General features: G+C 42.0%; 1 protein-coding gene and 1 non-coding gene across 2 annotated transcripts in view; both read left to right on the plus strand.

Annotated features, from left to right (window-relative positions):
• The first annotated feature begins 4,555 nt into the window (after positions 1-4,555).
• LOC118399353 (protein MTSS 1-like) overlaps positions 4,556-12,835 on the plus strand; it is a 46,781-nt gene continuing 38,501 nt past the window's right edge. Inside the window, 3 exon segments of the mRNA XM_052472059.1 lie at positions 4,556-5,064; positions 10,290-10,351; positions 12,663-12,736. Coding sequence (XP_052328019.1) covers positions 4,993-5,064; positions 10,290-10,351; positions 12,663-12,736 — 208 coding nt within the window. The 5' untranslated portion in view covers positions 4,556-4,992.
• trnaa-ugc (transfer RNA alanine (anticodon UGC)) lies at positions 9,200-9,274 on the plus strand. Its single transcript has one exon. It is a non-coding gene; the product is annotated as a tRNA-Ala (tRNA).

Genomic DNA, 12,835 nt, shown 5'->3' on the forward strand with positions numbered 1-12,835 from the left:
ATTCATCGAGTTTGGCGGTTTTTCTATTTTGTTGCAATACAACCTGTAATTTAAATGAATTTTTATTTGGATGTAATGTAATGGAGGTGAAATGGAAAAAATAACTTGTTTCAAAGAATTCGGAAAAATAAAAAACGGAAAGTGGTGTGTGCATATATATTCACCCCCTTTGCTATGAAGCCACTAAATAAGATCTGGTGCAACCAATTACCTTCAGAAGTCACACAATTAGTTAAATGAAGTCCACCTGTGTGCAATTTCGGTGTCACATGATCTGTCACATGATATCAGTATATATACACCTGTTCTGAAAGACCCCAGAGTCTGCAACACCGCTAAGCAAGGGGCACAACTAAGCAAGTGGCACCATGAAGACCAAGGAGCTCTCCAAACAGGTCAGGGACAAATTTGTGGAGAAGTACAGATGGTTGGGTTATAAAAAAAATATCAGAAACTTTTAACATCCCACTGAGCACCATTGAATCCATTATGGCACCACAACAAACCTCCCAAGAGAGGGCCACCCACTAAAACTCTCGGACCAGGCAATGAGGGCATTAATCAGAGAGGCAACAAAGGGACCAAAGATAACCGGGAAGAAGCTGCAAAGCTCCACAGCGGAGATTGGATTATCTGTCCATAGGACCACTTTGAGCCGTACACTCCACAGAGCTGGGCTTTACGAAAGAGTGGCCAGAAAAAAAGCCATTGCTCAAAGAACAAAATAAGCAAACAAGTTTGGTGTTTGCCAAAAGGCATGTGGGAGACTCCCCAAACATATGGGGGATGTACTCTGGTTTGATGAGACTAAAATGTAGATTTTAGGCCATCAAGGAAAATGCTATTTCTGGTGCAAACTCAACACGTCTCATCACCCCGAGAACACCATCCCCACAGTGAAGCATGGTGGTTGCAGCATCATGCTGTGGGCATGTTTTTCCATCGGCAGGGACTGGGAAACTGGTCAGAATTGAAGGAATGATGGATGGCACTAAATACAGGGAAATTATTGAGGGAAACCTTTTTCAGTCTTCCAGAGATTTGAGACTGGGACAGAGGTTCACCTTCCAGCAGGACAATTACCCTAAGCATACTGCTGAAGCAACACTCAAATAGTTTAAGGGGAAACATTTAAATGTCTTGGAATGGCCTAGTCAAAGCCCAGACCTCAATCAAATTGAGAATCTGTGACATGACTTAAAGATTGCAGAACCCCTCCAACTTGAAGGAGCTGGAGCAGTTTTGCCTTGAAGAATGGGCAAAATCTCAGTGGATAGATGTGCCAAGCTTATAGAGACATACCCCAAGAGGCTTGCAGCTGAAATTGCTGCAAAAAGTGGCTCTACAAAGTATTGACTTTGGGGGGGGGGTGAATAGTAATGCACGCTCAAGTTCTGTTTTTTTGTCTTATTTCTTGTTTGTTACACAAAAAATGTTTTGCATCTTCAAAGTGGTAGGCATGTTGTGTAAATCAAATGATACAAACCCCCCAAAAATTAATTTTAATTCCAGGTTGTAAAGCAACAAAATAGGAAAAATGCCAAGGGGGTTGAATACTTTCGCAAGCCACTGTAAATACAGTGCATTCAGACAGGATTCAGACACACATTTTGTTACATTACAGCCTTATTCTAAAATGGATTAAATAGTTTTTTCCCCCCTCATAAATCTACACACAATACCCCATAACAACAAAGCAAAAACAGGTTTGGAGAAATTTTTGCAAATGTATTAAATATAATAAACTGAAATATTACATTTACATAAGTATTCAGTATCCCTTTACTCAACACTTTGTTGAAGTACCTTTGGCAGCGATTACAGCCTCGAGTCTTCTTGGGTATGACGCTACAAGCTTGGCACACCTGTATTTGGGGAGTTTCTCCCATTCTTCTTTGCAGATCCTCTCAAGCTCTGTCAAGTTGGATGGGGAGCGTCGCTGCACAGCTATTTTCAGGTCTTTCCAGAGATAATAATAATAATAATAATAATATATGCCATTTAGCAGACGCTTTTATCCAAAGCGACTTACAGTCATGTGTGCATACATTCTACGTATGGGTGGTCCCGGGGATCGAACCCACTACCCTGGCGTTACAAGCGCCATGCTCTACCAACTGAGCTACAGAAGGACCACATGTTCGATCGGCTATAAGTCCGTGCTCTGGCTGGGTCACTCAAGGACATTCAGAGACTTGTCCTGAAGCCACTCCTGCGTTGTCTTGGCTGTGTGCTTAGGGTCCTTGTCCTGTTGGAAGGTGAACCTTCACCCCAGTCTGAGGTTCTGAGCGCTCTGGAGCAGGTTTTCATCAAGGATGTGCTTTGTTCTGTTTATCTGACCCCTCAATCCTGAATAGTCTGCCAGTCCCTGCCTCTGAAAAACATCCCCACAGCATGATGCTGCCACCATCATGCTTCACCGTAGGGATTGTGCCAGGTTTCCTCCAGACGTGACACTTGGCTTTCAGGTCAAAGAGTTCAATCTTGGTTTCGTCAGACCAGAGAATCTTGTTTCACCTCCCTGACCAAGGCCCTTCTCCCCCGATTGCTCAGTTTTGCCGGGCAGCCAGCTCTAGGATTAGTCTTGGTGGTTCCAAACTTCTTCCATTTAAGAATGATGGAGGCCACTGTGTTCTTAGGGACCTTCAATGTAAGTAAGGGACCTTACTCTGACATGCACTGTCAACTGTGGGACCTTATATAGACAGGTGTGAGTGCCTTTCTGTCCAATAATTTCTGGCAAATCATGTCCAATCAATTGAATTTACCACAGGTGGACTCCAAGTTGTAAAAACATCTTAAGTACAATCAATGGTAACAGGATGCACCTGAGCTCAATTTCGAGTCTCATAGCATTGGGTCTGAATACTTACACTACCGTTCAAACGTTTGGGGTCACTTAGAAATGTCCTTGTTTTTGAAAGAAAATCTATTTTTTTGTCCATTAAAATAACATCAAATTGATCAGAAATTGAGTGTAGACATTGTTAATGTTGTAAATGACTATTGTAGCTGGAAACGGCAGATTTGTGATGGAATATCTACATAGGTGTACAGAGGCCCACTATCAGCAACCATCACTCCTGTGTTCTAATGGCACATTGTGTTATCTAATCCAAGTTTATAATTTTAAAAGGCTAATTGATCATTAGTGTCACGTTCGTTGTAAGGATCAGACCAAGGCGCAGCGTGAGTAGAGTTCCACATAATTTGAATAAATCGAAACTCACTGAACAAAACAAACAAATGAAACGTGAAGCTACTGCTGTGAACTAAGGCAATACATAGACAAGATCCCACAACAGAAAGTGGGAAAAAGGGCTGTCTAAGTATGATTCCCAATCAGAGACAACGATAGACAGCTGCCTCTGATTGGGAACCACACTCGGCCACAAACAAAGAAATAGACAACATAGAATGTACACAACAGACTGTACAAAACTAGATTAGCCACCCTAGTCACATCCTGACCTAACCAAAACATATAGAAAAACAGAGATATCTAAGGTCAAGGCGTGACAATTTGAAAACCCAATTATGTTAGCACAACTGAAAACTGTTGTGCTAATTAAAGAAGCAACAAATCTGGCCTTCTTTAGAATAGTTGTGTATCTGGAGCATAGCATTTGTGGTTTCAATTACAGGCTCAAAATGACTAGAAACAAAGACTTTCTTCTGAAACTCGTCAGTCTATTCTTGTTCTGAGAAATGAAGGCTATTCCATGCGAGAAATTGCCAAGAAACTGAAGATCTCGTACAACGCTGTGTACTACTCCCTTCACAGAACAGCGCAAACTGGCTCTAACCAGAATAGAAAGAGGAGTGGGAGGCCCCAGTGCACAACTGAGCAAGAGGAGAGGCGACTCCGGGATGCTGGCCTTCTAGGCAGAGTTGCAAAGAAAAAGCCATATTTCAGACTGGCCAATAAAAATAAAAGATTAAGATGGACAAAAGAAAACAGGCACTGGATGGAGGACCTCTGCCTAGAAGGACAGCATCCCGGAGTCGCCTCTTCACTGTTGAGACTGGTGTTTTGTGGGTACTATTTAATGAAGCTGCCAGTTGAGGACTTGTGAGGCGTCTGTTTCTCAAACTGGACATGCTAATGTACTTGTCCTCTTGCTCAGTTGTGCACCGGGGCCTCCCACTCTTCTTTCTATTCTGGATAGAGCCAGTTTGCGCTGCTCTGTGAAAGGAGTAGTACACAGCGTTGTACAAGATCTTCAGTATCTTGGCAATTTCTCGCATGGAATAGCTTTCCCACTCATAATATAGAGAGATATGTGATAGTATACAAATGAAAGCAAGATTTGTAATTATTATGTTTTAGTCAAATAATATGTATGTTTGGGCTTCTTGTAGTCAATGTGCAGTCGATAAATGATGTGAAATCTAAATATCACATGACATCTAAGGATTAGGTCTACAGTATAAAATGTGATATAAAAAAGTTCCGTTTTTTCCAAACCCTTTGTAATGTATTATGATCCATGCACCGCGATGCATAGAAGTAGGCCTACAGTATCCTTGTACTAGCCTCAAAAGGAGGGGCGACGCGGACGCGCGCTCAAGGTTTGCATGCTGGCGCGCGTGGGTAAAACACTTGCAGTTCGCATGTCAGCTGTGGCAAGAAACTTCATTGAACCTCGACTATGCCGTGATAGTACTCGAATTGTTTTCGTTTTTTGTCACACGTTTTTAAACAAGTGGTATTTCCTCTAGGATGTCCTATTTGTATTCTTCTTCCAGTATGGTCTTAAACGCAAAAACATGGAATGTATATCTGTGTGGAAACGAACGTGGGGTTTAAATCTCACGGCTGTTTTGCTTTCCATCGTTCGGGAGTGCTGCCTACAGGATACTGCAGCAAGTCTTTGAAAGGATATTTGCCCTTAAAATATACTTTAATATTGAGTTTCTTTTTTCAGTCAGTTTTGGAGGACAGAATACACATTTTTACTACAGTTTTGGCAAGATAATACATTGCTGAAAATGGAGACTGTCATTGAAAGAGAATGCAGTGCGCTCGGAGGACTTTTTCAAACAGTGATAGGCGACATGAAGGTAACACTTCGGGGACTCGTGTATTCATTGTTTATCTTAATATTTATTTAGGTTCCGTAGGTGTATTATCTTCATTTTAATTTAATAGAATAATACGTTTTATTGATATGGCAGTACGTGCCCTTATATGTTTATACCTAATCGATGTGACATTGACTGTGATAGATAAAGGGCATGCAATTATATTTGATTTTGCAGAATACGATAAAAAAAAATTAAGAGTGGCTGGTAGGCAAATGATTGTGTACAGCCGAGGCTACCAAATTGCGCTCACGGAGGGACTGCCTATCATCGAGATACGCACGGTGGGTGTGTTCTGATTCGTTGACAACAAACGGATGCATATAAAAGGCTAAATGATCCAGGATATGGATTAGAATAGAATGTTCTAAAACCACGTCAATCAAGTAGCAGTAAATGCATGTCCTGAAGGTTTCCCCTTGACTTTTGTTCTGAGGAGAGCAATAAAATGTGTCACTGTTGAGATGTGAAACTCATTTAGGCTACGCATCTGTTTTTATTTTGCTTTTATCTTACACTCAACAGTTGGAAATTAAAGAAATGCTATTTTTGCACAATGTCATCTCCGAAGGAAGCATGACAATGTGTATTTTCTATGCTTAGCCTAACAAGCAGAGAGAAAATAATAGAAAATATCATATTGTCGCACGCTCCAGTCTGCCCGAAAGTGTTGTCGCGCCTATTCTTACACGTTCCCACCTGTTCCTCTGACAACTGAATGCATTACCCCCATATTACCATTTAGCTGACGCTTTTATGTTACAGTCATGTGATACATTCTACGTTGTTGGTAATTTGGCGTGTTTGTAATTTCATATGCCTTGCGACCGTGATATATAGGCGTAAAGGGTCGAGATAATAAGAGGACACAGTGGAAGTATAAATTCAACCAGACATTTGTTTTATCACAAAACCAGATAACAACCTATTTCCATTGAAGTCCACAAAGCATATTGCATGTACAGTAACAGACAGTTGTTACATGATCTACAGCATGGTCAAGCAAGTTAATGTTTCCAACTTCAATATTTCAACATCATCAAATCACCTCTGCTTAGTCTAATACAGTGACAACTCAAAGATACCAAAAACAATTTAGTGCAATCAACGTAAACTAAATATGTGGCTCGCCATGGTTCTGATTTGTGCTCGTGCAAGTAGAAAACATGTCGACTCACCCTACTTGTAGAGAAACGCCAACGCCATCCTCCTCTCTTGACGAAACGGTCTATCACTCTGTCATAGAGTACACACTTTTATTTTTTGTTGTCCTAGGCTACCGAGCTAAAATTCTTACTCGCTAGCCTAGTTAACATTAGCCTTCTACATCTAGCTACTTACTGAACTTCCATCCTCTCAGGCCAGGGGCACAACAATGTATGTATGGTTGGATCAGAATCGCCTTTATAATCATTGGCCAGTACTGGAGAATTAAGTAAAACTACAAGTCCAAATCTCCAGCCATGGCTTATGTAGGAAAGGAACAATTTTAGCAACAGCAACACAACGAAATGCAACAATTAAAGTTTTCGGTCAAATATTTTGTCAAGGGAGGCCGATGCTCGCTGGCTTCCCTTGCCTTCAATGCTACCGGCGGCAACAATGTCATACTCGTTTTGACCAGACAGCGTAAGATAGAGGGCCTGCACATACCGAGGGGCTCTGTTTCGTGCTTTCTCCGGTGAAATACATTCAGCCTTTTGCAAACTGTAGGAAAATTATGAAACACAGAGAGGCGAAAGATTAAAGAAAAAAATATATATATATATGTCGGTTGTTTGAGGAAGCCAGGCTTCCTTTGGCATCCATGAATACAGCCACTAGTGGTGGACAAACATTTGATGTAGGAGAATAGAGATTGAGATTCCAAACAAATGAAAACCACGATGTCCATGATCTGGTTTGAGAAACTTTTGCAAAGCCATGTGATCAACTCTGCTTAACTATAAACTATTTCAGAGAAATGGGCAACTTTTGTAGATTCTGATGAAGACAAATGCTTTCCAGTGGTCTAACATTAGGCAGAAATATGTTCATTGGTGATAGCCTTCTACAGCCATTTCAGACAGGTTTCACTAGACCTGTGTAATAAACCATTTTCGTAGGTGGAGGGCTTTTCCAAAGGGCACCAGGAATTACACTCTGGTCTGCTGGCGGATGTGTACATGTGTGGGTGGGGATTTTCTATGTGTGCCTATATTTGCTCGCCAATGTTTGTGCTTAAATTGAATCAGCGTGCTGGATGGTGTGTGTTAATACATCATTCATTTAGATACTGTTCACACATCCCTTATTGTCTAAGCAGACATATTACCATTCATCTGTTTAACTGGAACCAATCCTACATGCCTTTCCTGAGCTCCAAGCGTTCTTTAAACTGTGTATAAATACTGCAGTATGAATGACAAAGATATCATGGAATTTAGTGGTAATTGAATAATTTCAGAATTGGTTCTATAGAGGTGTACTTTTAGGTTTTATTTGTGAGTTGTGCTACTTCGTGCATCTGTTTTCTGGATACATTAAGCCTAGTCCTGAAATAAAACACAGGCTACTCAATGGAGAGTCTAGGACTATTTTTAGTCTGGGAAACCGGCCCATAATGCTTTATTCTCTATTACCCCTTCAAATGTATACGTGTTTGAGCACCATTACATTATTAATCTGTTGGCTCGAGGTTGAAGGTAATGCTATCGAGGGCATTGGATGTAGGCCTACTTTGGTTTATTAATAAGTATTTATATTAAATCAGAGTGGATCATCACTCTGGCTAAAATAATCCTCTCACTGGGGGGTTGGGGTGAAATTACTAGATGAACCATAGAACTGAAATGGATGGAAAAGATAACCAGATACAAAGCAGAGCTCTAGGGTTTATGACCATAAATTGATGGATCCTTGCGAAGTCTTGTTGAGCACAGAGCCATGTTCTTTTTACCCATTTTCATTTCTGAGATGAGCACCATGCGTTAGAATTGCCTGAGTCAAAGCCTGATCTTTTTGTTTGCCTGATTCAATACATTTTAAATTATCTGCATTTATTCAGTCACTGCATTGAATTTAAAAATGCCGTTTGCGATGCTAAAATGATGATCTCTCAGTAGGAAATCAACGCACAGAAGCCATATAAGTGAGTGGCGTGGTGAATTCAAGCAGTGCATATTTCATGTAATTCCTCGCCCAGCGACGTAAAGGATGGGTGCCAGGGAGATTGAAGTGCAGCGTCACTGCCTCGATCGTGTTGTCACGGTAACCAATGTGGAGGGCTAGTGCCGTGGATGAACAAAAGGATGCCTGAGAGAGGCACTGAGAGACGGCAGACTTCACATGTATTCCTCCTCTCAGGGGAGTGCGGCTAGGGCACTAATCAATCACTCAAGACACATCACCTTGACAACGACAAGTCTGACAGTGTGCTATCTCGTTAACCCCACCGCCCCGTAATGGGATTGTTCGGCCCCATTATCAACTCATGGCTGTGATCCATTGCTATCACAGTAAAAAGGCGTACGGTGTATATTTTCTACAGTGTTTTCTATGTTCAAAACAATGGAGTTGTGGGCAGTTATTTGAATTGAGTAGTCTATTCGGAGAGTGAATTGAAACGCACATCTTGTATCTCAAATACACCATGTTCATGTATTATTACATATTTACTCAGTGGAGGAAGTTGAGCTGGAATTGAATTGACCCACCTAAGTAGTTTAACTCCTGTCTGTCTTCCTGTGCAGGTCTCCTCATCAGTCGTGGATACACTTATGAACTTTTACACACACCACACACACACCACTAAGAAGACATTTGTGTTTGTCCACTCAGCGAGCATGTCACCCCCAGCTAGAGGCCGTTCCCTGTTGACTTCCAGCTGTGGTGAGGCCTTGTTAGCTTCACCCAGACTGCTCTGGTGACAGATGTTTACTGCATGGCCCCCAGACCATAGCTGGCTATCTACCACTCTGGCCTTTCACCACCACAGCCCTGAATTTAGACATTAGAAGCCTGGGAGGGGAGGACAAGGTGTTTCAACCAGAGGCCAACATGTCATTAGACAGGCAGGCTAACCTACAGTCACCTGCTTCTAAGACGAGTGTCAGTCCTATATGGTACATTTCAGGTCCCGTGTGGCTCAGTTGGCAAGAGTATGGCGCTTGCAACGCCAGGGTTGTGGGTTCGATTCCCACGGTGGACCAGTAAGAACATGTATGCGCTCTGGATAAGAGCGTCTGCTAAAAATGACTCAAATGTAAAGTACAAATATTTCAGGAGGCAGGTAGCCTAGTGGTTAAGAGCACTAGGACAATAACTGAAAGGTTGCTGGTTTGAATCCATGAACCGACTGGGTGAAAAATCTGTCAATGTGCCTTTGAGCAAGGCACTTAATCGTAACTGCTCTGGATGAGAGTGTCAAAAATGTTCATTTGCAATGTTCTTGCACCTCATACTGAATAAGCCTTCAAGGTCTCAGCACTAACAACAAAGGCAACACTCAATCGATGGGATTCCTATGATGTTTGAAGTCTATTTAAGCAATAAGGCCCAGGGGGGGTGTGGTATATGACCAATATACCATGGTTAAGGGCTCTTCTTAAGCACGACGCAATGCATAGTGCCTACCACAACCCCCCCGAGGTGCCTTATTACTATTATAAACTGATTACCAACAAAATTGGTATATGGTCTGATAAACCACGGCTTTCAGCCAAGGGCTTGATCCACTCTGTTTATAATCCACTTTTTAGAACTCTTCGGTTTAAGCACGACGCAATGCATAGTGCCTACCACAACCCCCCCGAGGTGCCTTATTACTATTATAAACTGATTACCAACAAAATTGGTATATGGTCTGATACACCACGGCTTTCAGCCAAGGGCTTGAACCACTCTGTTTATAATCCACTTTTTAGAACTCTTCGGTTTAGTATAGTTCATCTTCAGTCATGGTAGCCTACATTCTCAACAAGTATTGGGACCCAATTTGATCCTAACTGCATCCATATTGCCTGTGGGCTATTGTTTTACATACACTGAAAGTGAGAGCGGGGTCTACAATCTCAGTATGGGTCTATGGATTTACTTTATTGATCTCTCCCATTGTTGCTCTTGTATATGTGAGATTTTTCAGACATGAGCTTGCGGACATGTTGCATTAGAAATGTTTTTGTGTGTACTCCTCGTCCTCACATGTTTCTCTTTTATGTCCTCAGAGCAGTTACCCAGTGTGGGATGACTTCATCAGCAAGGCCGGGAAGCTACAATCACAGCTCAGGTAAACAAACAAACAAACAAAGCAAAACAACACAACAAAGAAACACGGGACTTACTACACACACACACACACACACACACACACACACACACACACACACACACACACACACACACACACACACACACACACACACACACAGGTACAGGCACACTGCATATACCCAAACTCATAGAAACAAAAGCAAAAAATCCTTCTTCTTCAAATGTTCCTTGTTATCTGTCTAGAATCTCACACACACACTTCCCTAGGTCTGGTGAGCGTGTTTCTGGATCACAGTTGCACACAGTCACAGCTGAAGGTCATGAGGGAAGGAAGAAAATGAAAAAAAGGGAAAAACTTAATGAACCTTTCATCAACTGAGATTAACGATCAAATCATAAAGTCATTATCTCAGCGTGGTGGATCAGCGCAGCGCGCCAGACGCTTTTATTTCAGGCCAAGGGTTACACCGGGTTAACCCGCTGAAAAACATCTCTACTTCCTTGTCCCGCTGAGGTTTGTGGAGGAAAAGGGTTCCTTAGAAATCCTGCCACTAATGTGACGGAAGCCAGCTGGAAATGTCCTCCTAGCCTCTTGGCCTTTTTCTCATTCAACAAGTCGTCTTGCATCCATACCTCTATAGTCTCGCCTTTTACTCTCCGCAGGGAAAGCGAAACATGCTAACATTACAAACAGCACATGCATTTTTCTATTTTTCTATTTTTGCAGCTCTTTCTCACCACATGGTAAATGGTGTGTCTACAATAGCATGTTGTGTGAAGCAAATTCGTTTTTTTTTTTGTTTTTTTGCATCTGTGTACAGCACTGTGCATGTACGTGCTTACGTGACACACACCTCTGTAATCTAGAACAGTAGCAGTGGCACGGTGCACCAACTACATGCTATAAGGAGGGAGATCCGGAGTGCCAAAGGGCAGAGACACATAACCTCTGCAGTGCCAATTGTGTGCGACCAAGTCCGGGTGTTTTCCAAACACCATTTTAAAGGAGAATTTAGCTTTTTAAAATGGCATGTTATAGGAGGGTCCAGACCCTTCTTTTTTTTGCGATTTCCTCATCCTCGTTGTGCAGCTCTGGAAAAAAACATGAATTAATGCTCCGAAAACACCCAAGTAAGTCCTTTTAGAGCCCCCATACTGCACAACGAGGATGAGGAAGTGAATCACTGGTTGGGGTAAGTGAAATTGCTATAAAAAAAATGTGTCTGGACCCTTCTACAACTTGCCATTTACATCCAAAATAAAAATGGGGTATAAAACGGCCAGATTCTCCTTTTAAATATCTCATCTGTATTTAGAGTAGACATGCCCACTCTTTAAGAAACCATGCTCTGCTTTAAATAACGAAGAATGCGTGCATCCACTTAGCCTTGTGTTTTTCTGAGCTCAAATGAATAGTCGTTACTTCATTAAGAATGAGAGAAAAGCAACCCTTTGGATTGCACATTGTACAACAGACTACCATCATGCAGCATGTGGCTCAGTTGAATTCCCTATCCTGAAATGATTTATGACATCAAATTGGTTGATGATACCTTGCCTACCTACTGACTTCAATTTCAGCTTAGTTTCTTGTCAACAAAGGTCAGTCTCTACTTTATACAATTTCAGGGAGGGCTGGAACAGACCATTTAGTAATGGATTTGTTGCTCTGGCTGCATGGTAATCTTAAAATGCAGAAATGCAAGAGCATAGAGGTATAATTTTTTTTTTTTAAAAGCCTCAACAATAATCCAGATTAAATCTACCGTGACCCCTTTATCCATAGTGTTGTACCCCCATGCAGTGTGGTTGCTTATGGTTACCACCTAAGGGGGTTTGAAATTGTGTAAATACGGGGATGGTTGAAGGTTAACATCTTCATATAGTTAGATGGTGAATACTCATGAAAGGTAATGCAAAAAAAATAGGAATCTAGTTGGATGCAACCCTAGTCTTTCCCCAAATTGAATTTCCATGTGGGGTGCAAAGGCCCCTAAAGCAACATCCATCACCCATCCGGGCCCTCTGGCATCGAATTGTCAATTGAAACCAATAGAAGCCTATAACATGTTTAGGGGGCGCGCATTAGAGCTAGATGGAGGGACCCACCCCACGTATACAATTGTTGGGTTAACACTGACCCAACCTTGACCAGACTACTAACTCTGTCCACCCCTTTCCCAAAGCATATGGTGCCACTGGTAAAGTGATTCAAACCATGGTGAATATGGGTGTTGTATGGTTCTAGGCCGATGTTGTACATACTGTATGTTCTGCTGCCAATAATAATCAGAATGGTGACCAGCTGTGTCTTTCTCATCTCCCAGGACGACAGTTGTCGCGGTAGCCGCCTTCCTGGACGCTTTTCAGAAAGTGGCTGATCTGGCAACCGGCAGCAGAGGTAAGCAGATGTACCTCATAGTCGGGGGGCTATGAAGTGTGTGTGTGTGTGTGTGTGTGTGTGTGTGTGTGTGTGTGTGTGTGTGTGTGTGTGGTTTGG

This window comes from Oncorhynchus keta, chromosome 20, assembly GCF_023373465.1.
Source record: "Oncorhynchus keta strain PuntledgeMale-10-30-2019 chromosome 20, Oket_V2, whole genome shotgun sequence".
Lineage (NCBI taxonomy): Eukaryota > Metazoa > Chordata > Actinopteri > Salmoniformes > Salmonidae > Oncorhynchus > Oncorhynchus keta.